We start from the raw sequence: 27,777 nt of genomic DNA, 5'->3' as shown, positions 1-27,777 counted from the left end.
AATGCAGGAAATCTATGATTTATGGGCTTTTCCAAAGGCTTTGCAAATAAAGAAATGCATAACTTTTTCAAATTCAGTGTTAACATGTGTTTTTCAGTATGTACAAAATGTGATGATCATAAAAATGTGGTTTTATACAGATCTTATCGACATCGGTAAATATCGGTTATCGGCCATAACAGCAATGTTAATATCGGTTATCGGCATCGGCCAAAATTTTCATATCGGTGCATCCCTACTAAGAAGGGAGGGGGTAATGTGGCGACCCAGAGTTTGACATGTCGGTGGCGATTACGACGTTACGTGAAGGCAGCGGACCAGCCAGAGTATAGGGGACTTCCGGTCTCGGGTGGGTGGGGGAGTCTGGGAATACGAGGAAGCGGACAGGACGTGTGTGTAGCTAGGAGCTGTGTGTGTAGCTAGAAGCTATGAGTGTGAACCAGGAATAAAGATTGTACCAAGTATTGCCTCTTCTCCTCCTCACTTAATGATCCCGGGAGCGGATTATTACAATATGATATGAAAGACTGCAATTATAACTTTGTAGGAATCAGCTTGCATCTGACTGAGAACTATTTAATTTATCTGACAGCGCTGATACTCAAAACTCAAATATGAACTAGACAAAAACTACAGCAGGCATGGCATCAGTAAGTGTCCACTGCTAGTGAATTTAGTGTAAAGCTTACCCCGCTAGCCGGGCGCTTCTCGCTCATACTGAGCATTAGCGCCCGGCGAACGTCAATGCATTTCCCATCAAAAACCCAAAATGTAGGTGCAATACCATTCCGGAAGTGTGGGGGGCATTAGTGAGTATACAGTAAGTAAACAGTGAGTCGTTGTTCCAGATGAATGATTTTCGGTTTTTCAAAGACAGAAAAGTGGATTTTATGCAACAATTTGGAAGAGGCACCTATATGTATTTAAAAGAAGAGGATGTTGGGCATCGGACAGCGTCTTCACTTCACGTGTTTGGCTGAGGTAAGGGTTGGCTTTTATACCTAGACGTGAGAGCGGCACAATTGTTTGATGGGAAATGCGTTGACGTTCGCCGGGCGCTAATGCTCAGTATGAGCGAGAAGCGCCCGGCTAGCAGGGTTAGTGTAAAGCAGACACTCAGATATGCCGATTGACTCTTTTATTTGATTTACCGTCCTGTGCTTGACTTCCTTGGCACTGTTCTGCCAATTGCTGCTGTGGCACCTGCATTTCCCCAAAGGGGATCGATAAAGCGCTATCTTATCTTATTGGCTCAGATCTAGCTAGCTGAGTTAGTGACAGACATTGGCATCCTCATAGCAGTTGTCAGCAGCATAATCTTTACTTCACAGCTAGATCTATGTCTATTGGAAACACAATGACCCATTTAGCAAACTGTCCCTGGCACACAGCATTATGAACAAGGCCTGCTGCATCAGTTGCAATTGCTACATAAATAATGACATTTATCAGAAAGGCCTATGGTAAATATCATTACTATTTAAGCTGCAGATCATCCCTAGATAAGATTCACTATCCCTTGGCAAAGATCCATTAGCAAAGTTATTGTAAGGGCCTTTGCTGGACTGGAGCTTGAAATACTACGTCAATTGAAGTGAAGTCATGCAACATTAAAACTGTTAGTTGCCTAGTCAAAGGGTCAGCTAGCTAGCTACCAACACCTATCTTCTGGGAGAGGTCAACAGAACTACAGGATGACACACCAGGAACCAGGACGTGCATGACATGTGCTTTCACCTGACACGCCTTTAGCATACATCTTTGCTCAAGTCAAGTGCAGTAGCCTATAGGAACACACGTCCTACATCTTTGCTATCGAATGTTAGCTTTATGCTAACGTTCTTGGCTGCTAACGCCAGAGCTGAAGAAGCGAACTCACTAACGTAACAGAATGATGAGATCATTTAACAAAATGTCATCCTCGCTAACTTACACTTAATTAGATCTATTCGTAATTGAACTGGGCTTTTTCTCCTTGCATCACTGCTAACTGCTAACGTTAGCTCACCTTGTTTCAGGTGCAGGAAATAGCCTGAGCCCCAGTAACTTTGACTGTGTTCACGTCATGACAACGCTACAACAACACGAGCTGTCAGTCCCAATTTAGCAATATCCAAAAACATATGGAAATGAATGCTATATGGGCAATTCAGTGAGCGGTTTCCAATATAGCTTCAGTCCAGCAAACGGCTAATACGTTAGCGGTTTGTTTGCAATCAGCTGAGCGCTCGGCTTACCTGTCATATGCTTCTGGCTGGTTTCCGTGGCAACGCTAGCTCCTAGAGTCGTTATGATCACACCTTTGTACACTAACGAGCGATTTAGAACAAGCTGCTAAACGGGTACAACTTATGATGAACGCTCTTTGGAATTTTGAGCAATTCGATACTGTCAAAATTCACTCTAGCTGCTCCGTTCCACCATATTTTCCACGTCGCCACCCCGACGTGCGTAATGGTGACGTGACAGAGGCGTTACGTCAATGACGTCGCACAGAAATATGGCGGATAGATCACACAGATAACACACAGCAACACGAAACATGAACATGTCTGATCTAATCGGCAGGATTCTATTAAACGTTACCTTGCACGACCGCTTCGTATGACCAGCTGTCAAAATCTCATTTAGGGCAGCAACCCCCATGTGTCCAACTGCAGTTTTAGAAATGTTTGCCCTCAAGATACAGTAGATGTTCGACCTAAAACTATTCAGAATCCGCTGGAATCTTCTAAACGCTCCTTATTCAAGCATGATGATGCTACTAAAAATACATGACATTTGGAGAATACATGGCATTTATATAGACGGTTTTCTATAACTCAAAGAGTCGCTTGAGTGAACGAACTACTGCAAGTGAAGGCACTGAATAATATTGAGGCAATGACTGTTTTTTTATTATTAAGATTTCAATTTATTCGTTGATTAAACTCCAGGTTTGACTTAGAAAAAGACTCACATTATGCACTATCCTAGTACACAGAATATAGTATTCAAAAATCAAATGAATGCATTCATCAAGTCATGATAATCAAAGAAAATAACAATAACTAATTTCTTCAAGCTATTGTGGTAGGGGGGGAGAAATACAAGAGGGTACACAAATGCAATTTTGTAAGCTTCTAATAAACCAAATTCATACAAATTAAAGCGATAAGTTAATATATTTTTCTGTTATGTACGGAAATATTTACACAATAGACATAACCATTTCTTGAGAAGCTGTCAATCTGTCTTCTTATCTGCTACTGTAGTAGATCCATTGGCAGTGACCTCACCATTGCTTTCAAGCTGAAACACACAAAAACAAAATTCACAAAAACTGCAGCATTCAACAAAAATACAATCATAAATAAGAAAAGGATTATTACAATATTCATGGCCCATTGTTAGGTGAAAAATGCCTTTACTCTCAAACTGTAATCACTGTAGAATTATAGTTAAATATAAAATCCTAGAAATACAAATACTAAGAAACAATAATGCAGGGAGAAGAAAAAGCATTAGAAAAAGCAAAGGAAATAGGAGGGAAAATGTAGCTCGTTAATTATTTTGTTGACTACAGTTCACAAAGATGAGCAGCGCATTAGCTGCTTCATGCTTGTGTGACTCATACTGTCCTGCCTGGTGTATTGATTTGAGAGAATCAGAATCAGAAAGACTTTAATGATCTCCGGGGGGAAATTGGGACAAGTTACAGTAGCTCACTGTATTTCCCTTATGCAGGGCTCTTAAGTCCCTGTTCACACTGTACGCCGAAGCAACGCTCAACCTACGCTGAACCCACAAGCTTCATTTAGGCGTCCTTGTTAACAGGCGAGGCCGTTCACACCACCCACGCGCGCGTCACGCTGAAGCCACGTTCATGGCTCGCTCAAATAAATTAGCAGTGAAAATGTGTTTGCCTACCATACAACCCACCACCATGCATCATCTAACGCACTCTTAGAGATAGGAGAACGTTTCACTGAGCAACCTCAGAGGAGTCAGGCAGTGGCTTTCAAGTCGAGCTGAACCCGCTCCTCACGTGCATCTGAGTCCGTTTCAGACTGAAAACATAGTTTGTCTGAGATGACAGGTTGAGAGGCGGGTCATAGTATCATGTCGATGATTTTATTTGACAATTCTGGGGACTGGATTGGGCTTTGGCCAATCCTGGCGTGTTCCGCCTCCAAATCGAGTGGGATTTAGTGTGTTGTGGCGCTCCCCTCGGGAAGAGCCTGCTGACGGGAGGTTAGTGGCTGAGTGGAGCTCAGCGAGCCGCAGGCAGCCAGCTGCCTTCGTGTTGCCGAGCGGAGAGTGCAGCCCGTCGGCCTGGAATCTCCGAGGTGCGACCCCTGACAACCAAGCTCTCGGATGCGCGCGCCATTATCGCTGCTGTAAATATGATATCCCTGGAATGCAAGTTTTAACGAGCCAGTTACATTTCTTTGCATTCTTAGACATTACCGTTTTTGTTTTTTGTTCATGTTTCATACAATTGGCCAAGTTAGTAATTTATGGGATAGGAATTCTGCCAGATGACAGGCACTAGGTGCCATTTTCTCTTTCTTTTGGAAGAGAAAATTATCCTGAAATGAAGATTTGATTGACAGCTGCCATGTCGTGATATGATTGGTTGAAATGGGGTAGAAATTTGATAGTACTACTAGGTGACGTCAGCAAACTGTAGATTACTGTTATCAATGAAATCTTGAAAAATGAACCTTTGATGTGAAAAAGTGTGGAAAAACTAAAGAAATCAGATTTTTGTTATTTATTTAGCATACATTATTAAATAGGTGCACTGAATACCCAGGTATTTGAAACTAAAAGAAAAGAAAAGTCATTTTTGGGTTCAGCTCGACTTTAAGCAAGTCATTTGGAAGACAAATTGCGGAGTCATCAGACAGCGTGATGAACTTGTCTGAAAGACAATACTGCAAATGTTTGGAGCGAAAAAAGATCAGCAGAAACAGCTGGAGACGATAATGAACAGCAACTGCAAAGCAGCATACAAATGTGTGAGTACCGTCATGAATGATATATTAAATGACGTGTATGTGTACTACTCTCAAAATTTTTTATGATTGGTTCAGCGAGAAAGAGATGGCTTGCACTGATTGGATATTGAAAGCGAGGGGAAGCGATCGCTGATGGTGATTGGATTATAGAGAAGTTTGAATGAACTAGTAGGGAGGGAGGGGTGGCGGCAGCGCAAAGTAGCCTTCCTGATTGAAATCACGTAATATGGAAGTAGTGGTACTGTAGGTTAAGCAAGCAGTTACACAACTGTCAATCTGGGAACCCAGAGTCTATTTTTATTTGCAACTTTCCAGTAATTTTCCACTGTTGTTTTAAGACAAGTTGACGTCTTCTATGCAGTGTGTTTATGCGTTAACGTTATTAGTGAATAGCCGGTCACTGTGCACGTCGCTATTCAAACTGTAAACAGTGGAGCACGGATGCGGAAAAGCTATCCCAGAGTCTATTTTTCAAATAAAAACAGACTCTGGGTTCCCAGATTGCACAACTGTTAACACAACAGAGATAAACTGTTAGACAGTTATAAACAGTAAACCATTACCCCCAAAACAAGGGCAGAAGTAGCACTCTAAACAGTTGGAAAAAAGAAGACTCAATGACCACAAAATAAATAAACTGGTTGGATTTCTGGATTGTGTGTCTCCCACATTGCATTATGTGTGTTGTGCAAAACAAATCTTTTGAGTCTTCAGGACAGGCTGACTGTGGTGTTGTGGTGGTCCTCCTCACTAGGCCGTTCTGCATGAACAGAGCAGAATAAGATTCTGTCCACTCTCGTCCTTCTCTCTCCGCCCATAGAGCTCCCTTGAAAACCAGCTACACGATGACGGCAAGCTGGGTGTTTACTGTTTAGTGTGCATACAAATTTTAATTGTTTTATTCTACCAGGGACGCAAAGTCACCGATAGTGAAAAAGGTGACAGATACCAGGGCAGACACAAAATCATTCACTTATGTGCCCTATTTTGGGATGAAAAATGTGACTGTCACCTAAATGGGACTAGGTTGCATCCCTGTTTACATTGGCGGCGAGAGTGCGAGGCAAGAACGCTACCACTGCACCAGGTGCAGGTGCAAACCAAGTGCGAGTCCGTACAAAACGGCCTAATGTAGACATGGCCTAAACCTACAGTTCATATTTTACACATTTACTGATTATAATAGTTGTAGACAAGAGTTCTCAAATCTGGTCCATATAACTTTGTGCAGTAATAAATAAATAAATACATAAATAAATACATAAATCAATCAATCAATCAATCAATAAAAGTGAAGAGTTAATTTGCAAAAACAGGTAAACGCCATTCTTAAAATGAACAAACAACATCTGTTTGATACTCCCTGGAGTGCACATAGAAAACATTATTGAGGTGATTTATGTGAAAATTATCAGATTAATTTGTTTTAGTTATGATTGATAATACAAATTTCCCAAAAATAGATTACAGTATAAATACATCAATATATAAAATAAAATGATAAAAAAATCCAAACGGAGATACCTGTTTTTGCAAATGAACTCTTCAAGTAGTACAAACAAACTTTGCTGGGGAAAATGTTCATTCTCAGAAATCCTTTTTATCCTTAAGGTTAATTTACCTTGCATGTTCCATTACTCTTTTCACTGGCTTTGAGGTCCCCTGTGCCAGTGTCCTGGACTGTGCCAGTGTCCTGGACTGTGCCAGTGTCCTGGACTGTGCCAGTGTCCTGGACTGTGCCAGTCTCCTGGGCCGCTTTCTTCCAGAACATATTCATTATGGGGGAAATGAAGGGATTGATCATATTCATTATGGGGGAAATGAAGGGATAGATCATATTCATTATGGGGGAAATGAAGGGATAGATGATGGGCTCCAGGAACCTCTTGTAGACCCACAGAAGGACAGGAATCACGATACAGGGAACGCACACCATGGCTGTGGCTCAGATAGGCTGCCAGGAAGAAGAACCTGCGGCAGAGAAAGCACACACGGGCTGTCAAAAAAAAGCTCATCTTGAACTGGTGAGTATCTCACCACGCTTCAGGCTCCTCAAAGTCAATAACACATTGTTCAGTTCACAGTATATTGTACAAGACAAGTGACAGAACTGTCAACATCACAAGGGTGTCTGTGTTCTATAAGGTGGTAATTTGACAGACTGGCTAACTTGGTGTAACTCCCTAAACAGCTGACAGTAGTTCAGCGATTCTCTAACTTTTTCAAGGCCAATGACCCCAAATGTAGTCCATATTTTAGGTCGTCCTCAACCCCCCATTTGATTAGGTTTTATCTTTTGGTTGATTGATTGATTGATTGATTTTATTTTGGATAAAGAACGACAACATCCAAGGGACGACATGAAAAGTGCAAACATGTATTTCCATAATGGTCCCTAGCATGCTGCGCTGTCCTCTGATCTCCACGGGGGGGGCGACAAAAACAGCAGACGGGACGACAAACATATCAGCAGGTCTGTATGGTCTGTAGTAGCTAGCTACACACTACTGTACTTTGGTATCAAGATTCAGGTTGTAATAGACTTTTATACACCATTTCAACAATCACACATCAACCTCACCTCTTCAAAGTCAACGAGCACCGAGGGCAGTCGTCGCTAGATTTGACTAAAGTTACCAAAACCTGTCGAGGTGTAACGAGCTAACACTGACACGTCTAGCTAACGCTAGCTGATATATATAACAGCGCTCACTTAGCTACACGAGCGTCAATCTTTGTAAGGTAACCTGCCGTCTATATAGCTTTTTGGTAGCTTAGATAAAGAATTAGATAATGGTAGTCACCTTTTGGGAGTGGAGGAAAAACTGTTAAAAATGAGTTTCGCAATGTGACAAAATTTGGAGAAAGTCAAAAAGTGTCTCGCATTATTGTTTTTGGTTGCTGCGAAGCCTCTGGAATGTTCTTCTTCTTCAGATAGCGTTCCGGCAGACTAGATGCCTTTACGGCACATTGCTGCCTCTCACTGGTCGGAAATATTACTGTAGTCCTTGCCTGATTCTCAGTGGGATTCAGCAGGCTCTTCGTTGACACAGTCTTTGTGCCCAGGCTTAATACAGCAGCATACAGCCTTTCTCTTTCTTGTGTGTAATTCCATGAGTATGTGTTTCACAGTTTGTTTTTTTGCACGTTGCACACACAGGCCATCTTCATGTTGTCCCATCTTCGCCAAGTCCCACGCCCACAGTCTCAATCTAGTCATAACAACTGTGTGCCTTCTCTCACTCCCTAAATAACACTGTTCTTTTCTTACACTATTTTGTATAGCGAAGTAGTGACGTCCCTTCTTTTCATTTCCCCACTCTTTCTGCCACGCAGCTGTTATCCTTCTCTTGATAATGGATCTATTCATTCCCAATGGGCACTCTCAGATCGACATCAATCTTCAGGGACTTTTTAGCTGCCATGTCAGCTACCTCATTCCCTTCCACTCCCACATGGGCTGGTTGGCACCCACAGAAACCCCACTGAACCTCCAGCATGCACAATCCTATACAACAGAACCAACAGTTCCACCACAAGTTCATCTCTTATGACATCACTGATGATCATCACAATTGCTCTTATGACATCATTGATGACGTCACAACTTCACATCTTATGACATCACTGATGACATCATCAGTGGTTTATGACATCACTGATGACATCATCAGTGATGTCATCATTGATGACATCATTCATCAGTGATGTCACTATGACATCATCAGTGGGATTAGAATCACACAATGCAATTTCATTGTTGATGATGTTAATATTGTCTGCCAGGTCAAATGTGGCAGTAAAACCCAGAATTGTATTTTGGGCTACCTTGGTCCAATGATCATGTGAGTTTGGGCTACCTTGGTCCAATGATGTGAACACAGACCTGCCATATTGGCCAGAGCTGCCGGTTTAAATGTTGTGTGGACAGTTAGAGACATTTCCCTCTCACAAATTCCCATATAGGCCATGTTGATAACAGAAATTGAGAAAAAGACAAAACATTAATGTGAACTATTTATTCTGAAAAATGTACAGTACAGATTCAAACAATGGTAACCACCCACTATAAGAGTAGGTCAAATTAACTTCAAAGGTACAAAGAGAAACATTTGGCTTAAATGGCTGTTGAGCTAAAAATATACAAGTAAAAAGGTAACTTAGCAGAATGGAAATAGAAAGTAGAAAGATGTGGACATTGCAGTTAAAAAATATGAATACAAATAAGTTGGAACTGTGTAAACACTGCAATGTTGTTGTTTTTCTTCAACAAAGGTTTTGACACTTTGAGGTCCAATGATAGACAGAGTGTCCGGCATGGATCCACCATCCATCTGTTGAACAACAAGTCTGTGTGTGGGAAGGAAGCCATGCCTCTACCTGGGCATGCTGTCTACCGGGCCTAGTCTCGCAGTAGCCCGCCAGCCGTACGATGTTGGGTCTGACCACGTGAGACCGGGCCTCTATAGCAGGGAAGCAAGACAACCCCAATCTGCCTGTCAGCCTCAGGGCAGCAGCGGGGTGGAGCGATCGTTGGTCACGGCCCTTCGGAGCGTGACTCCTTTGAGTTGGGTCAACAGGTCTCCTCCTCCCCGGCCGCCCTGGCTCTCCTCTGGGTCTTGGGCCTGGGCCGGGGGCGGGGGCGGAGCCTGGGGCTGGTAGTGAGCGCCGTGCCCCGGAGCCACTGTAGCCTGGGTAGCCGAGCCTGGCCGCCGCTGCTGCTGCTGCTGCTGGAACAGCTGCTGTTGCTGCTGCTGCTGGAACAGCTGCTGTTGCTGCTGCTGCTGCTGCTGGAACAGCTGCTGTTGCTGGTACTGCTTTTGATTCTGTTGTTTGTATTGCTGCTGGGTTTGAAGCTGCTGGATCAACGGCTGCTGCGGACGGTGGTGCTGCTGCTGCGCCTGCTGTGCGTTGTGTTGCTGCTGGCTGTATTGCTGGATTTGCAGGCTCTGTGTGGAGGTGTAGCGTGTGTCGTGACCCAAACCACCGGCCGGTGGAGCTCCTCCCACGGCGGGAGGCGTGGAAACGTGTTCGTTGCTCCCTGCGTTGCCTGCCAGGACTTTCGGCGGCACCTGGGGGGTGCAGGTGGGGATGGGGACCGCCCCGCTGAACATCCCCATCGGATATGCCGACGGTTGGCGGCGGATCGTGGCCGTGTGAGGCTGCGGCTGGCGCAGCGAGCCGCCCGTCAGCTCAGGCTCGGCAAATAGGCTGACGGTGGAGGCGTATGGAGGTGGAGGCGGAGGCGCATGGAGGTGTATCCTGTCCGTAGCACAGCTGATGGAGTCCAGGGAGAGAACACTCGCTGATGCAGACTGGTAGTCACTGGTGCTACTGGTGCTACTCCTGTTACTAGGAGAGGCTGGAGGCGTCTGGTAGGTGTAGCTGGAGTCGGAACCTTTCAGGTCCAAAAGCACCATTTCACTGGCTGGAGGCAGCTTAGTGGGCTCGGCTGTCAGGCTGGTCAGATCTCCTAGAATGGTCTGCAGGTGGGTCACCTCTCCCAGCATGCCGATCTCATGGTCCAGCACAGGTTTGAGCATGGTGACGAAGCTGCAGCAGCGTCCTCTCTCCTCAATCATCGCTCTGCACACCGCTCTCTTCTCGGTCTCCACCAGGACACCATAGCTGACTTCAAGGTCCTGCCGCGCGCGGTCCAGCTGGCCTCGCACCTTGCACTTCCCTTTCGCCACCTTCTTCTGCAGTTTGATGGTGTCTGAAATCTTCTTCTTGACGTCCGCCCTCGCCTTCTTACGCTCTTTAGGGTGGTCTTTGTCCAGCTGACTGGTCACTTTCTTCCACTCCTTCATCTTCAACTCCAGTGGAGAGATGAGACTGTCTGAGAGGGCTGTCGTAAGCAGTTTGAGTTTGGACTCGATGTTGCGGTGTCTCAGACACATCCTGGTTAACGCACAGCCAATCTCCCTGGTCGCACCTCTGCTTCCAGTGGCCATGTCTGCCACCTTCTGAAAGGCATCCAGGAAGCCTCCGGCCACCAAGGCGGTCGTCCTGAGTTGTGACTGTAGCTTGGTTCCTTTGCTTACAAAGTCCTCCCATACAGGATAACTGCCCTTCATGTCGCTCATGATGAGCTGGAAGAGGCCTCCCAAGGCGTCGCATTCCTTCTCTATACCCACATCCATTTTTCCACAGGCTCAGAAAGAAAAAACCTAACTTCAAAACTCAGCAGCTTTTTAAAGTCTTCCAACTCACTGATGAAATGATATCACGTATGTTATGTATGCCCTATTTATAGCCCCACGCAGTAATGCTTGATGACGCCACAAATGACGTCACATTTCAAATCCCTTTGTTGGCCTTCTGATTGGTCTGCTTAGCGTGCGTTACCTTGGCTCCCCCCCCCCTAGCAACCGTTGCTGTCTACCTAGTTCCTACCCCATGGTTCCTACCGCCCGGTGCAAGGTCTTGTTAGCGCGTACCGCACTGACAACAACAACATATCGACTAGTATCAAATAAGCATACTATTACTCACATTATGCTCGAGGTAAGAGGAATAATATGGTTTTCATTATATTTATTACGATGAATACGCTATGTGGTGTGTTCCAGCAGTAACGCTAATGTTAGCTAGCTACGGACTGTTGGTAGCTCGCTATGCTAACCTGTTGGGCAGGCCTGACCCTGTTTACCGCCAGCACACAACGTTAACGCTACGCTACGTTTAGCTCTCTCTTCGGGGTCATCTGTTAACTTACTGCAACGTTATGAATAGAATGTTTCTAAAAAGTTAGACGAGGATGCAGAGAACCTGAAGAAGCACAAAATAAGTTACTCCACACATCTGTTCACTCGGTCACCTGTGGTAACATAAGGGTTGCTCGCAAAGTTACAACGCTAGCGTTACTTTAACGTTATTATTCACACACCTCTCGTCCGCTTTCCCTTCACCTCTGCAGACGTTTATTTCGCTATTTTGTATTACGCAACGGAAACGCTAGTTAAATCATGTCTGATGCTTCCTAAATAGCACTGCTAATTTAGTTGACAGCAAGTTGACAACTGCAACTACAGTGACGACACACGAGATGCTCACAACACAAGTCAGGTTTTGCAATTCCAAGTCAACTCTCAAGTCTTTGAGATAGAGTCCAAGTCAAGTCACGACTCACAAGTCCAAGTCAAGGCTCTTATGGATGAGCGTTCTATCATCTGTTGTATGCCATCCGGTCTGCTTAGAACACTGCATAGCTAAAATGCAAAGCATGTACTGTATTATCCTCTGTCCTCACTACTTTAACTATTAAAATACAGTATCAGCATTGATTAGTTGACATTATTATTGGACATTCCCCTAATTTGAATGCACCAAATTAAAAAATAAATCAAGATTGTTCACAAGTCCCAAACCTCAAGTCCAAGTCAAGTCTCAAGTCACGGTGTGTGCACGACTAAAGAAGTGTGGCTGAAGTCCCAAGTCTCCATCTGTGGATGACACCGATATGATCATAGTCATACTGTAGCATAGTGTTATGGTTAGCTAGCTCTGCTCTGCCTAACGTTAGCTCTCCCTAGCTAACGTTGTGTTCTGTTCAGGGAAAAATGACTCGCCCAAGGCAGTTCCATGTTCAGAAACACAGATAAAACAGTTTTGTTAGATTACAGTTGCTGACATCAGATGTTCAGATCAGGTCTTGTTCAGCTTCTTGTTCTCCAGTCCACAGTGTGCTATCTAAACCCTGGGGTTAAGCTGTGTGTTTCTCTTCATTTCAGTGAAGCAATGCCTCTGTCAAACCAGTCTCAAGCTGACGATGACCAATACATTCTCATGGCCAGCTTGGATAACGCCCGCAATCTCTCAAACATCCTGAAAGCAATCAGCTTCAAAGACCACGCCATCTTCAGCGCCACTCCCAACGGGCTGAAGGTCACTGTGGAGGACTCCAAGGCTCTGCAGGCCAACGCTTTCATTCAGGTGTGTGTTATGATGACCATAGGTTATGACAATCCGGTGTGTTTTATGGACAGGTGGTCACAGGTGTACCTTTAGACATCTTACAAATATTTATGGAGGGCCTGACGTTGAATGCAGGACAACCAAACCTTAGCAGCAAGGCCTTTTCTGCCCCATATCACTTTCACAAATAGGCATTGAGATCTGGCCAATCACATTGAATAATTCCTCAGCAGTAAAATGCCATATCAAGTGGCCTATGTAGCATGTCATAAATCAAAGCCAAATAATTTGATTTTCACCTGTACTATCTTTTTTTGTTCATCCCTAATCTCACTCAGTTAATAACAAATAATCAATAAGCAATAAAAAAGCAGCATTGTGTGCATCCGCAAGCACAGTGGTTAGCCAGCGTTGTTAAAGCTGACCAAACCGATGCAATATTGTACACCAGACCCCATCAAAATAAGAGTTTTTGTTTGATGTCTCGACTATAACGGTGATATATTTAAATAGTACACTTTGCTTCTTTTCCTTGCAGGCTGAGATCTTCCAAGAGTTCACCATCAGGGAGGATTCTGTGGGGTTTCAGGTCAACCTCACTGTCCTACTGGACTGCCTGAATATCTTCGGGGGAAGTACAGTGCCAGGTAAAGATAAAGGACACCTGATTGGAGGAAGGACATTCTAGTGAGTCTCAGACAATATGCCATATCCCAGTATTCAATATGCCATATCCCAGTATTCAATATGCCATATCCCAGTATTCAATATGCCATATCCCAGTATTCAGTGACATGCAAATCATGTGCGATGATTGATGCGCCTGAGATTGATCTTCTTGCAATCCCCTCAAAGTGACTTTGCACTTTCCTTTGTGAACTGCAGCAGTCTCTCACCGGTATTTAACCATAGAGTTTATTTACTTGTATATATAAAGATAATAAAACACAGGATGAAGGATGAAATTGGATGTTTTTTTCTACATTTGTTTCTAAATCATTATCCATTCCGGGGTCCGGGGACCCCTGGGGGTCCCCGGACCCCCATTTGAGAACCACTGGATTATACGATCCACTTTGGCTGGCTTTTGGAAACGACACAACTCAGAAGTGACTGTGGACACATTGTGTTTTTAGTCATCATTCATCTTAATTTCATGATCTGATCTCCCTCATATATATCTGTGTTTTCAGGAGTGACCACGGCCTTAAAGATGTGCTACATGGGGTATGGCTTCCCTCTGACCCTGTTCCTGGAGGAGGGTGGGGTGGTGACTGTGTGTAAGATCAACACCGAGGAGCCAGAAGAGCCGATTGACTTTGAGTTCTGCAGCACCAACGTTACAAACAAGGTAGACCACCAATATTTCCCATGAGGAAAGTCCTTTCAGAGCCTATGTGGCTCTTCACTATAGTTTATTGTCAAAAGCCATGAAATATAATTTTGAGAAAATGTGATTGAATTCTTTACGGTGTTTTCACCAGTGTTGAAAGTATGTTCTATTTCTTGCTGGTATGGAAGCCAATCACGATGTTTCGTTTATTTTGTCTGATTTGTGCATGGCAGAGGCAGTTTAGTGTATATAAGATACCATATACAGATCCTTTCCAAAAAATTAGAATATCGTGGAAATACCATGGATAACCGTGGGCTTCAGCGGATTGTCAAGCAAAGAAGATTCAAAAATTTGGCAGAGATTCAGAGGGAGTGGACTGAGGCTGGTGTCAGTCATAACTGAGAAGTAACTGCTGATTTTCTTCACACTATTCTAATTTCTTGAAATACTGTTTTGGGGGGTTTCTGGAGCTGTAGGCCAAAATTATGAAAAATGAAACAAATAAAGGCTAGAAATATTTCACTTTGTGTGTAATGAATCTATAATCTATGAAAGTTTCACTTTTTGAAAGGAATTATGGAAAAAAACTAACTTTCCATGATATTCAAATTTTTTGGAAAGGATCTGTATATATTGTATATACTATCAGCAGAGACACTGGCTCGCTCAGCTCAAACATTTTGTGGATAGTCCACTCCAAATTAACTAACTGGTTTCCTGCAGCTACAAATGTTTGGCAATATGAATAAACAACTCTGTAACAATTCATTCTTGAATATACTAAATATGAACCCATTCACTTTTTTTTATCAAGTCTCTCGCCCCCTCCCATTTTCTCCCCGATTGTACCTGGCCAATTCTCCCTGCTGTCCCAGTGGTCACAAAGTTGTCAATATGAACCCATAGAGATGGGTATACAGTATACTAGTAAAACAGAATAATGGTGTTGCTTTAATATCTGCAGGATTTTCAGATATCAGATTTAACAAGGGGAGGACGTAAAGAATCAACGAATTGTCAGTTGCACAGTTAAACTACAAATCCCTCCCATAAGCATGAGCATACATGTGTTTTGGTGAGTTGAGCTTAGCTTAGCTTAGCTTAGTGGCCAATGCGCAAAACATCATATGGTATTGCATATTGGTGTTTTTGTTTGTTTCCACAATGCTAGCTTACTTTTGCCTCTTGACATCCTTTCTGGCTCTTCTTCACAAAGGTGATCTTGCAGTCAGAGTGTCTGAAGGAAGCCTTCTCTGAGCTGGATATGACCAGTGAAGTGCTGCAGATCACCATGTCCCCCAGCCAGCCCTACTTCAGGTGTGTGTGTGTGTGTGTGGTCAAAAATGTTAAAATGTTAGGGGGGTACGGTGGTGCAGTGGTAAGCGCTGTCGCCTCACAGCTCGAAGGTCCTGGGTTCGATTCCCACCTGGGACGCTGTGAGCGCTGAAGGAATGAGCGCCCGTCCGCATGTCCTCGAGTGCCCACCGCCCGGGTGGGGTCGTCAAAAGGGCCTTTCTGTGTGGAGTTTGCATGTTCTCTAGGGGTGGGAATCGCTGAGTAGCTCACGATACGATATCGTCACGATACTTGGCCCTCGATAACGATATATCACGATACTGCGATACTGCGATACTGCGATATATTGGAAGACGATACATCACGATACCTGTGTAACAAGTGAAAAAAATACCTCTGAAGGCAAAAAATCATGTATTATGCATTTATTAGCAGAATTGACATGAACTCTCTGAGTTCACTCACTCACTCATACCATTTTCGATACCACGGAGGAAAAGTTACACATTAAGTCTTTTTATTATTACTATTAAAACAAGAAAACCTATATAACCTACCTACCTACCTATATAATTTCTAAAAGTAGATATTAATGATCAAACATTTCCATTCATGTAGCCTACAGTAGTTATGTTTTTGTTTCAACTACAAACATAAATAAAGTCAACTTGAAACTATGTTTCAACTACCACACACAGCATAATATTTTAGCCTGTTTATTAAAAAAAAAAAAAAAAAAAAAAAAAAAAAATTAATAAACATATCGATACTTGGCGCCAGTGTATCGATAACGTATCGCGGGTGGAAATATCGCGATAACGTGGGTATCGATATTTTGTCCCACCCCTAATGTTCTCCCCGTGCCTCCCGGGGGTTTCCTTCATATAGGAACCCCCTTCACCAAAAACATGCAATATCCTGGTTGCTAATGTGGTTCCTCCTCTGGTCGTTAAGGGCGCCTGTTCAGAGGGATTTGAACTGGTTGGAATAGCGTGAACCTCCCACGTGCTATGTCCTACCGGTGAAGCTTCCTCTGTCAGGTGAAAAGAAGCGGCTGGCTAACTGCCCATGTCTCGGAGGAAGCATGGAGCCAGTTTCGGCTCTCCCCAGATCGACAGAGGGTGGAGCAGCAACCAGGATAAATAAATTAAATTAGCACTAATGGGGGATAAAAATGGGATAAAAAATCGGGGGGGGGGGGGGGAGTTCAAGTGTTCAGAAATGTTCTATTGTTCACACCAGTCACCAATAGTCTCACATCATCACATCAAATCAAATGTGTATTGTTAAATGCTTCTCTACCTGATGTGCTCTTGGTTTAGAAATGACATAGTTTATAACACGTCATAAACCCTGACATTCCCCCAGTCACACATGACAAGGCTGGATGTACTGTAATACTTGTAATTTAACTGGTTTCAAGCCAGGGTTTTTATATAGCTCTTTATCACAAGCATATACATACTAGTCTACATCACTATATACTAGTACTGTATATACCATACTACTAGGTGCATCATTTGCTACATCAATTCCATACTATATAGACATCAGATTCAGAGTCATACATTATTGTCCTCTGTAGAGGAAATTTGTTTTCACAGTCTGTACATCAAAACATTTAGAAACAAATAAAGACAGGCAACAAGGGAGACACCACACACCACAGCACACGCAGGTCTGTAACTATTTGTCTAGGCTATTTAAGGCTGAGGGCACAAAACTCCCAAAGCGAGTATCTGCGGCCAGAGGGGAAGAGGGTGAAGCATGGGTTGAGGGGGTGGCGGGGGTCGTATGCTATAGAGAGGCAAAGTGGAACGTCACTTCCTGCTTCAGCACTGTACCAGAGATTTTCATCCGCCATTTATTTTCCCATAGACATTTCGTAAAATGCTCATAAAATCGTTGTGCTTCGTCGAACCAAACGGTTCAGCTAACGCTATAATCGGGAGAGACCATAGAACATTTCACTCGGACCAAAACTTAAAAAAACATTGAAAAAATATTTTCTTTAAACCCGGATTAGCAAATTAAACCCGTTAATTCTCAAAGGAATTAACAGAAAATGAGCCTACCTAGAGCTAACTTTTTCTTTAATGCAAATAAGAAAATATGCAAAATACATGACCCTGAACACGGAGTAGAGGAGTAGCCTACAGAGGTGTGTCATACATCTTTGAAAATATGTAATACTGTTATTGACCTTCCACGTGACATTGTTTTTGCACTGTGTTCTGCTCTTCAGGTTGTCCACATTTGGGAATTCAGGAAACGCCCATTATGACTATCCCAAAGACTCGGACATGATGGAGCTGTTCCAGTGCACCAAGACACAGACCAACAGGTTGGCATGCAGTGATCAACACAACCCATCCTCTTTGTCAATGCAGTTTCAATCAATCAATCAATCAATCAATCAACTTTTATTATCAGACACAAGGTCCATAGAAAAACACATACATGAACAACACTTAAAAAAAATAAAACACACAAAAAAGAATTAAGATCTATAATAGAATGCACCTATACCAATAGGACCACATTCGTGAGTTGTATCTCACAGCACTAAACACAGGTTGGTTAGCAGTACTATGATGGCATTCTGGGACACATTTTAGTCTGCCGATAAATTTATACATTAGGTTTCTAAGGAGGGCCTGAAAAGTGTAGACTCTCCTGCCTTACAAAACAGGTCACTTGCACTACTCCACCTAGGTTTTTCCATCAAGATCCGCATACAATCGTTATATGCAACCTGAAGCTTATGTTGGCTCGCTTTTTTTGTTTGTCCATACTCTCTGTTTTCATGATTTTCCAGTACCAAATAACACTATTGAGGTGTTTTTGTGTCCTATACACTTGCAATTCAAGCATTATCTATTTGGAACTGAAAGTGGTGGTTGTCAGACCACTTTTAAAGCTGACACACAGTGATCATGTCCATTCATCCATCCATTGAAGTTATTTTCCATGTGATGTTTTAATTGTGTTGTCCACCCCTTTACTCCTTATATCCCATAAATGGAAGAATAGTATGGTCTCATTGCATCTGTAAAATTGAATTTATGTCAAAAATGATTCCATATTCTGTGTTGTCCTCTCTGTTACCTGTGACAGGTACAAGATGTCCTTGCTGAAGCCGTCCACCAAGGCCCTGGCTTTGTCCTGTAAAGTGTCCGTGAGGACAGACAGCAGAGGCTTCGTGTCTCTGCAGTACCTGGTCCGCAACGACGACGGACAGATCTGCTTTGTGGAGTACTACTGCTGTCCTGACGAGGAGGTGGAGGAGGAGTGACCACAGACCGGCTTTTCCACAGCAGTGACTTGACTTTAAACCCGAGAGAAAGTCATAGCGTAAATCTGCCACAGGAGGCAGTGGCGCGCACAGTAAAGCTTATCTCCACTGCAGCGAGGACATTGGAAAAGGTCAAAGGTCAAAATCCACCTGCGCATCATTTCACTACTAGCCACATGCCGACGCAGTGCAAAGAGAATGTTGGTTAGCTAGTATTGTTATGGCCATTTGTGTAGTCAAAGCGTCATCTACAATTGTATGCTGGAGTCTTTGGTCTGTGTCCCACATTGGAATATAACGGCCCTCCTAGGCAGAGCATTTAGTGAATATCTGTTCTTCTGTTTGAAAGCCCATCGCCTGGTGTTGGGATAGGTGAAAACAGCCAGCATTGTACATAGTGTTATCTTTCATGATTATTTATTATCTCAACCGTATTGTGATTTGTCTAAACACATCTTCCTTTTTTCATTGAATGTTGTAAATCTGAATTTCATTCTTTATTTTTGCCAGAAATGTTCTCCCCAATTGTACTTGGCCAATTTCCCCCTGCTGCCCCACCCCCTGCTCCACCCCCTCTGCCAACCAGCGTTACATACCCCCAATCCGGCTCCCCACCCACAGACACAGCCAACCGTGCCTGTACGGACACCCGACCAAGCCGGAGGTAACACGGGTCGCGGACCTGCGACCCTCGTGTTGCATTTCATTCTTTCCAGTGCTTCTGCCTGATGCCTTTTTTTTTTACGATGCATTGTTTTGCGAGGTGTTCTCTGACCTCAGATCAGGCGATGTGATGTCACGGTTCATTTGTTAGGAGAATAAAGTGCCTTTATGTATACCTAAGCCAAAACAAAGTATACCTTGAGACTGCTGGATCTCTTTTGGAAACTGAATTACTTTCCTTGTAATGGCAATTGTTCAAATACAAAATGAAAGAATAAGGACATCTTGCCTCTTTGTTAAAACTCCTTTTGGGTGAAATGATTTGGTGCCATATCTACATACCTGATATTTAGAGCAAACACACATGATCTTAACCTGGCAACTCGACATTTTCTTCACATACTAGAGACTATTACTGGTTGGTGTTAACTTGACTTAACTTTATCTTTGAGCTTGCTTCTGTGGGGAATATATTATGGACAGATGTACCATGGGCATAGCCTGACTCCGCCAGATGGGGGCGGCATTGTTCCACAAATTCACAATCCCATGTGAACCAATTTACATGCATCTCGCAGCGTCAGGTTACCATGGGCAGTGATCATGTTCCAATTTTGATTTGGTAGGACCAATTAGATGGGAGGAAGTGACTGATGACAAAACGTTGGCAGCACTGGCGCCGGAACAAGGGGGACATTTTGTCCCCCTTAAAATTTGGTCCCCCTAAAAAATTTTTTTTTTTAATCTGAGGGGGCAACTGCCCCTGACGCTTAGAGCCCACTTTACACTGTTTACACAGCCTGTGATGCTTGTTAAAGCCGTGATCGTTGTGGGATTATTACACCTGAGACAGACAGACCCAGGGATCAAGTTACAGAGAGCCCACTTTACACTGTTTACACAGCCTGTGACACTTGTTAAAGCCGTGATCATTGTGGGATTATTACACCTGAGAGACAGACAGACCTGGACTCTGTACTGCACTCACTGTCATTGGCTGCTGCTATAATCGTATACGGTTATTGTTATTTTATTTTTGTGTTGAGATGACAAGTTTTGCACTGTGTTTCGAAGTGATAATAATAATAATAAGTTCAGTGTTTCTGCCTGTGTTGCTGTCTGTTGTAGTGTAATTATGAAATGACCTAAAGGGAGAGCAGGTCACCAAGTGAGTGAGAAAAGGAAAAATACTGAATAATTACATTACTACAGTATAATCCTAATGTTAATTAAAAATGAGATATTCATCTAAATATGGCTAAAAACCATCCAAACGTCCATAAAAACGTCAATTTTTCATCGGCGCACGTTCGGGGGCCGTCAAAAAAAAATATATATATATATTACAAAAAAAAAAAAATTGTGTCCCCCTTATTGCAAACTCGTTCCGGCGCCACTGGTTGGCAGAGCTTGAGAATAAGTGCAACACCTTATGACTGAGTTGTGATCTCTAAAGTAGCTCAACAACTATTCCAGTTATGTGAGACGATACACTAGTTTTAAATGGTATGGTTTTATTTGACAGGACATAGAAAAGGACTGTAGTCGTCACAGTCCAGGATTTATAAACCAAAGCTTTTACAAAGATGCCCCCCCCAAAAAACAAACAAAGGGATAGACATTACATAAATGTTGCTTGTGGTCTTCTGAAAGCTGGGAACTTGGTCAAAGAGTACCATGAAGGCAAGAGTCAATGTCTGGGTTTTTTTTTTTTTTTTTTTACAACAGCGCTGCTGTCATTTTGGCCTGAAAAAATGTGCCAATGGGACAACAGCACAGAGCCACAACAGTCAATCAGAGATAGTCCTTTTCAGGCCAAAATGGCGGATTTGCTGTGCGCTGATGTTGCAATGGACAAACCTATTAGTCTTCTGTTCTTATCAATGCAAGTTCTTTGCCTTGGTGGCCAACTCAAACCTGCACACTCATTATTCAGAGTTTGGCAGCTATATATATATATATATATGATGTGCAGCAACAGACACTGAACACAAAATGTACACATTTGAAATCTCTTACACCATCTGAAGGCCATACTAGAGTCAAATGATACATGTTGCAGGCAAAGTCTAATCTGCAGGTAATCTAATCTTCACATCATTTTTCATTTCTGGACTGGATTCCATCATTGTAGCAAAACAGTATCTGTATTTTCTTAAGATACCCCGGTATCATCATTATCATCAGTAAGTCATTCACCCAGATTCTAGCGAGCCGTCTGCATCCTCTGTCTTTTGAAGGCTTTGCGTCTGTTCTTCTTCGTGTCCTTTGGCTCGGGCGGCTCTGTCTCGATGTGGACGGCCTTCTCGTCGGCCGGCGTGACGAAGACGTCGGCCGTGACGTCTCTGCCCAGGTCCTCCTTGGCTTCGGCCCTCTTCACCTTCTGCAGCTCCTTCACCATCTGCTTCTCACGCACTCTGGCGGCCGTGGCCAATCGGATCTCTCGCCGGTGCTGCAGGGGTTTAAGAGGACAACCGCAATCAAAATTTGAGACAGTCAGGAAATGCATCATGATGTTGTCTGCAGTGTTGGGAAAGTTACTGAAAATTGGTAATTAGTTACAGTTACTAGTTACTTCTCTCAAAAGGTAATTTAATTACTTTCAAGTTACCAGTTACTTCACAGTAATTAGTTACTAGGGAAAGTAACTTTTGCGTTACTTTTAAAAGTCCGCTTCGATTGTTATTAATGCACACATTATGTTAGTGTTGCTGTGCCACAGTGTGGCATTGAACCTTCGCTTATTGGGGAGGCTTATAGCCTATCAAGGTCATTAGCCTCTGGGGCTCTGGCTGCAGCTCTCTCCCCGGACTAGGTCTGAGGATCAGAAACTGGGTAATCCTCTGAAGTTGTCCGTTATTTTCATGTCCTAAAGTAACTAGTAACTAGCCCAGTTACTATTTTAGTAACTGTAACTGAGTTACTGAATTTGAAAAAGTAATTACGGTAGTTAGATTACTAGTTACTGAAAAAAGTAGTTAAGTTACAGTTACTCCCAACACTGGTTGTCTGATTGCCTTTTCAGAGATAGCTGTGCCCAATTTACAACCAAGCCCCAAGCCAAGCTGTCCTGGTTGTTGCTCCGCCCCCTCTGCTGATCTTGGGAGAGCCGTAGTCCAGCACATACTTCTTCCGATACATGTGCAGTCGCTTTTTTTCACCAGGAGTTTCACCGGCAGGACGTAGCGCGTGGGAGGATCGCGCTATTCCCCCACAGTTCCCCTCCCCACTGAACAGACTCCTGACTCTCTGATCAACCAGAGGAGGCGCTACTGCAGCGGCCAGGACACGTACATACCCTTAATCCAGCTTCCCACTTGCAGACACGGCCAATTGTGACTGTATGGACGCCCGACCAAGCCGGAGGTATCACAGGGACTCGAACCTGCGACCCAGGGAATCTACCACTACCTCGGCGTCCGAATCTAATCTATTTAACATGGTAATGTGCCAGGCAAATCTCAGGACAATTTTGACTATGAAAATTGGGCATTTCCTCATTTCATTAAATAAAATGAGATGCTGATAATGCTTCAGAGTTGACAGACTGGCATGAATTGGATTGTACCATGTTGGGAGACGTGAAGTGTGGGTTTTCGTAGAGCGTCGGCCCTCCAAAGCTCCCTTGAAAGATCTTGATGAGGTTGAGAACGAAGCGAGGCCCGATCTCCACTAGGGACGCGTCCTCCTCAATGATCTTAAGGTGGCACAGGGAAAACGGATTGCAAAAAGAAGGGGGGGGGGGAAATGTTACATTTGTTGAACTCTAAATTTCAGAAGCCTATTCTCCTAATATTTCCAATAAAAGCTCATGTATGCAGAGAAACAAAGTAGAGCAGTGAGTGACAACTCACCTGGTAGTTTCTAAACCATATCCTGTTGTCTGCAATGGTAAATGTGAAGACATGGTCCACAAACGGCTGACTCTTAGGGTGGTAATGTGGAGTGGAAAATGTCTACAACAGGAAAACTCAATAAGTAACCAAAAGTAACACCTTAAATAATACAGCAAGTTTATTATAAACAGAACCATTTTCATATTCAACTGGTGCTGGGGACTTTATTTGATGTTGCCAACAGAGATAGTGTCGATTTTGAGGAGGCGGGTGTTGTGTTGCATTTTTTCAGATTTGTCTTGTCTGATTGTCAAGGGAGAAGATGTCAACCGGTGTGAACGTTAAAGCTGATTCTGTACAAAAACAATTCTGACAAATCTTGAAAATAAAGATGTTTATAACCTGTTGGGCCAAACTCTTAAACCGCTCATACATATTTTACGTTCACTGTGTTGTTGTGCATAGTGGTGTAGTGGATATTAATGTAGACATCTCCTGACAAACATCTTGTAGAGTGAAAACAGACCTGGGTGAACAGCTCCTTCAGTAAAGCATGGTGTGGATCTTTGTCAAATTTCTGTAAATAAAGAATAAAGCGGATACAAAAAGTCAAGCTCCTGTGGCTGTTTTATGATCAATAACATTCAAGCTGTGCATTAAAATACTCTGCCCTTGCCCTTGATCAATCTATCGATTGTCAGCATATAAATGTGCCATGATGTGTGACCAAAACAGCTATCAATCAGCCACTGAGCATGCCCCAGTTTCCAGACCAGTGCTACCAGTGTTGGGCAAGTTACTGAAAATTGGTAATTCGTTAGTTACTTCTCTCAAAAAGTAATTTAATTACTTTAAAGTTACTAGTGACTTCAAAGTAATTTTGCGTTACTTTTAAAAGTCCGCTTCGATTGTTATTAATGCACACATTATGTTAGTGTTGCTGTGCCACAGTGTGGCATTGAACATTCACTTATTGGGGAGGCTTATAGCCTCTGGGGCTCTGGCTGCAGCTGCAGCTCTCTCCCCGGACTAGGTCTGAGGATCAGAAACCGGATAATCCTCTGAAGTTGTCCGTTATTTTCATGTCCTAAAGCAACTAGTGACTAGCCCAGTTACTATTTTAGTAACTGTAACTGAGTTACTAAATTTAAAAAGTAATTAGTTAGATTACTAGTTATTGCAAGAAGTAGTTAAGTTGCAGTAACTAGTTGCTTAGTAACTAGTTACTCCCAACACTGAGTGCTACTCACAGGGTCAAATGACAGCAGCGGCCTGGATCCTTTCAGGCAGTTCCCTGTCATTTTCAGTTCAGCCAGTGTGTGGACTGTGGAACACAGGACAAAAGAATATTAATACGATGTTCTGCCACATGATAAATGTTGCCCCGCCCCCCCTGCTCATCATGACACTAAGAGACAGATTATTAACTCACTGTTCTGAACCAGAAACTTTGCAGAAGGTCCATGCGGGCTGTTTGAAATCCTGTAGGGTGAGAAAGATGGCATTCATAATCAAAAGTGTCCAGCACACATCGAAAAGGACCGATGAGGAGAGTACCAATGAGCAGACACTCACCACATGTAGAGATCCTGCTTTTTCTTTGCCTCAAAAAAGAGGCATTTGTTGCAGTTTTTGATTTCACACACCTGGGAGACGGTGAAAACGTTAGCCATGTTGTAATGCAAGTATGATTGTCTCGGGATTTTCATTAACTTGCCAGGAAACATCTGCAAACAGACCCACCTCATTGACGACAAATAGCTTGTCCTTTCTGTCCATCTTTGTATCTAACAGACAGAAAACATCAATTGAAAAAATCATTGTTATACGATACGATACGATACGATACGAAAACTTTATTGTCCACAGGTGGAAATTTGTCTTTGATTTCACCAAGACGTGTCTTACAAACTTGAAAAACACAAAAACAATACAAGGTGTTAAAGATGACAGTACACATATCGATACAATACAATACAGTTAACACACATTCATCCACCTTCAAACAATTGAAAATTAAAAATATAAAATATAAAATGTAAAAGACCTACTGTGCAAAAAACCGCAGCAACGCCAAAAAGTCATAAACAAAAAGCATAGCATAGTCTATCGCTTCCTAGTTTTATTTAAAGCCATAATGGCATCTGGGACAAATGACCTCTTGTAGAGGTTTTTCTTTGCCATCGGTTGTCTGTACCGCCTCCCTGAGGGTAAAAACTCAAATTCATTAAAAAGTGGGTGGGACGGATCACTAGTGATACTCTCAGCTTTACTTGTGACTATTTCATCGTACAGACTACTCAGTTGTTTCTGTGGCTTCCCTAGGATCTTAGAGGCCATATTCACTATTCTCTGCAGCTTGTTTCTCCATTTAACGTTCAGATTACCATACCACATGATCATGTTAAAAGATAAGATACTTTCCACTAGGCTCTTGTACACTGTTTCAAGAATGTTTTGGCTCACTCCAAAATTATTAAGCTTGCGTAGCAAGTGGAGACGCTGTGAGCATTTTTTGAAAATGTGGTCGGTATTTGCTCTAAAGGTCAGGCTACTGTCTATGTACGTGCCTAGATATTTAAAATCACTGACCATCTCAATTGTTTGTCCATTAATGATTATGGGCTGCCGCTGGATTGACTTTTTGTTGTTCTGTAGGATAAGCTCCTTAGTCTTAGCAACATTAATTTCTAAAGAGCTTGTAGAGCACCAGTTATGGAGGCTCGTAACATGATTAAAATACATGTTCTCTCTCTCTATGTCCCCTTCCTGCAGGAGAGCAACTAACGCCATGTCATCTGCGTACTTAAATAAACGAAAGTGCCCCTGATCAATCATAAACTCATTTGTGTACGCAGAGAAGAGCGGTGGTGAAAAAATTGTGCCCTGTGGTGCGCCAGTGTTCAACACAATCTCATCTGACACACAACCATTGACCAATACTCTTTGGGGGCGGTCAGAGAGGAAATCTCTGATCCAGTGAATAATGCCACCATTTACCCCTAGGTCGAGTAGTCTCTGCAGAAGTGTATGTATTTGCATGGTATTAAAAGCAGATGTGAAATCAATAAAAAGAACTCTAACATAATTAGTGGGGGCTTGTAGATGCTTCGCTATGGTGTTGAACAAAGTTACAGTTGCGTCATCTGTACCTCTCTTACTTTTATATGCAAACTGTAGGTTGTCTAGGCAGCTAGATACAGACGATGTCATGTGTCTGCTTAGGACTCTCTCCATGATGAACCCAAAGATGAATAACAATCTATGGAACCGCTGCGTTAGAGAGATGGGCCAAAGTGTCAATGATACAAACCTGCTTTTGAGTGTGGCATCATAGTCCTCAGGTCCTGCATCAAGTGCCTGGTTCTGAAGTTGATGCCTCTGGAGGAGAAAATGAGAACTCTTTCCTTGTTCGTCCATTTGCCCTGTTCAGGAAAGACACTTTGATTTTAGGACAGTATCTTCATCTTCATCTGTATCACATGTCTGTGCTATTACAAACCCGATCAAAAAGAACAAGACATTGGTTTGGCACACTGACTACAGGACAGCTACAGAACTACTCCAGTCACATCTTCATATTGAAAATGAGAGCTTGCTCTCCCTGTATAAATAAAGGTTAAATACAATAAAAAAAAAAATAAGATATTGTGTAGCGTTAGCTAGGTTGGTGACACTGTCCAGTGGCCATGTGTTTTTGATGAGTTTTGCTGGCTAGTTAACCCGGCTAGCAGCTAGCCAGCTGGCCTGGTCAGCCGTTTATAATCACTTACCGCTGATACTGGTGCCGGGACATTGATTTCATTTTTATTCGGTTGGGTTTCGCTCGGCGCTTGACTTCCATTCCCCGCGAATTTCGCTTTCTTTGCCTTCTTGTTGCCAGCAGCACCGGGTCCCCCACGTTTTCTCTTCTGCGTCGACATGTTTGGTTTGTGATTTTGTGATAGAGGAACTGGAAGTCGAGGAGCGCCGCCGACACCAGAGGGGGATGTAGCAGACTCCCCCTGCTGCAGCGGAGTGGTACTGCCTCATGGAATGGAACCATCATTGTTACTGTGGGGGGGCAGCAGGATGCAATTTATGCGACTAATCTGCCGAAACCAAGAAGAAGGAGAAGAAGAAGAATGATGAGCTCTCGCGAGACCAACAGGAAAGACAGATCCTCAACAACAGATTGGAGAGCAATCGTATCAAGCTGGATTTAAAATAAATATTGCAGTTGAATTTAGGGAATGTGGGATATAGGGATATATTTTTATTTCTAGAAGAAACTGGACTAAGTAGAAGAATATAGTCAGGATAGTGTAGTGTTTTAGAAAGCCATTCTGATCCACACTCCATTTCAGAAGGTGGCGGTAATGCACCATAAGTTGTTTGCCAACCGCCATAAAACACTAGAAGAAGAAGAATGATGAGCTCTCGCGAGAATAT

The 27,777-nt window shown here is 43.1% G+C and overlaps 3 protein-coding genes across 3 annotated transcripts; 1 reads left to right on the top strand and 2 right to left on the bottom strand.

The window, feature by feature from the left end:
- Positions 1 to 2,913: 2,913 nt before the first annotated feature.
- Positions 2,914 to 7,927, bottom strand: c21h18orf32 (chromosome 21 C18orf32 homolog). The gene is made up of 3 exons (XM_083657554.1): positions 7,808 to 7,927; positions 6,625 to 6,974; positions 2,914 to 3,291 (listed from the first exon to the last, which is right to left on the bottom strand). Exons 2-3 carry the CDS (start codon positions 6,937 to 6,939, stop codon positions 3,226 to 3,228), a joined length of 381 nt encoding a protein of 126 aa, XP_083513680.1. The 5' UTR covers positions 6,940 to 6,974; positions 7,808 to 7,927; the 3' UTR covers positions 2,914 to 3,225.
- Positions 7,928 to 11,323: 3,396 nt separating this feature from the next.
- Positions 11,324 to 19,574, top strand: rad1 (RAD1 homolog (S. pombe)). The gene is made up of 7 exons (XM_083657944.1): positions 11,324 to 11,510; positions 12,737 to 12,938; positions 13,459 to 13,567; positions 14,114 to 14,271; positions 15,473 to 15,573; positions 17,798 to 17,896; positions 18,670 to 19,574. Exons 2-7 carry the CDS (start codon positions 12,744 to 12,746, stop codon positions 18,845 to 18,847), a joined length of 840 nt encoding a protein of 279 aa, XP_083514070.1. The 5' UTR covers positions 11,324 to 11,510; positions 12,737 to 12,743; the 3' UTR covers positions 18,848 to 19,574.
- Positions 19,575 to 21,030: 1,456 nt separating this feature from the next.
- Positions 21,031 to 27,280, bottom strand: bxdc2 (brix domain containing 2). Its single transcript, XM_083657839.1, has 10 exons — positions 27,120 to 27,280; positions 26,660 to 26,771; positions 25,090 to 25,133; positions 24,922 to 24,992; positions 24,779 to 24,828; positions 24,597 to 24,670; positions 23,873 to 23,923; positions 23,365 to 23,466; positions 23,079 to 23,207; positions 21,031 to 21,962 (listed from the first exon to the last, which is right to left on the bottom strand). The coding sequence occupies exons 1-10, from the start codon at positions 27,267 to 27,269 to the stop codon at positions 21,717 to 21,719; spliced, it is 1,029 nt and encodes a 342-aa protein (XP_083513965.1). The 5' UTR covers positions 27,270 to 27,280; the 3' UTR covers positions 21,031 to 21,716.
- Positions 27,281 to 27,777: the final 497 nt, after the last annotated feature.

This window comes from Poromitra crassiceps (assembly GCF_964638095.1).
Source record: "Poromitra crassiceps genome assembly, chromosome: 21".
NCBI classification, from domain to species: Eukaryota; Metazoa; Chordata; class Actinopteri; order Beryciformes; family Melamphaidae; genus Poromitra; species Poromitra crassiceps.
This window is presented reverse-complemented; position numbering and strand designations above follow the sequence as displayed.

Coding starts and splice junctions, on each gene's coding strand:
- bxdc2 (XM_083657839.1), bottom strand. CDS start 27,269: ATGTCGACGCAGAAGAGAAAACGTGGGGGACCCGGTGCTGCTGGCAAC. Junction 26,772..27,119: donor TCCCGGCACCAGTATCAGCG/GTAAGTGATTAT, acceptor TTTCCTGAACAG/GGCAAATGGACGAACAAGGA. Junction 25,134..26,659: donor GATGCCACACTCAAAAGCAG/GTTTGTATCATT, acceptor TCTGTCTGTTAG/ATACAAAGATGGACAGAAAG.
- rad1 (XM_083657944.1), top strand. CDS start 12,744: ATGCCTCTGTCAAACCAGTCTCAAGCTGACGATGACCAATACATTCTC. Junction 13,568..14,113: donor CGGGGGAAGTACAGTGCCAG/GTAAAGATAAAG, acceptor CTGTGTTTTCAG/GAGTGACCACGGCCTTAAAG. Junction 14,272..15,472: donor GCACCAACGTTACAAACAAG/GTAGACCACCAA, acceptor TTCTTCACAAAG/GTGATCTTGCAGTCAGAGTG.
- c21h18orf32 (XM_083657554.1), bottom strand. CDS start 6,939: ATGGTGTGCGTTCCCTGTATCGTGATTCCTGTCCTTCTGTGGGTCTAC. Junction 3,292..6,624: donor AGAGTAATGGAACATGCAAG/GTAAATTAACCT, acceptor TGTGTGTTTCAG/CTTGAAAGCAATGGTGAGGT.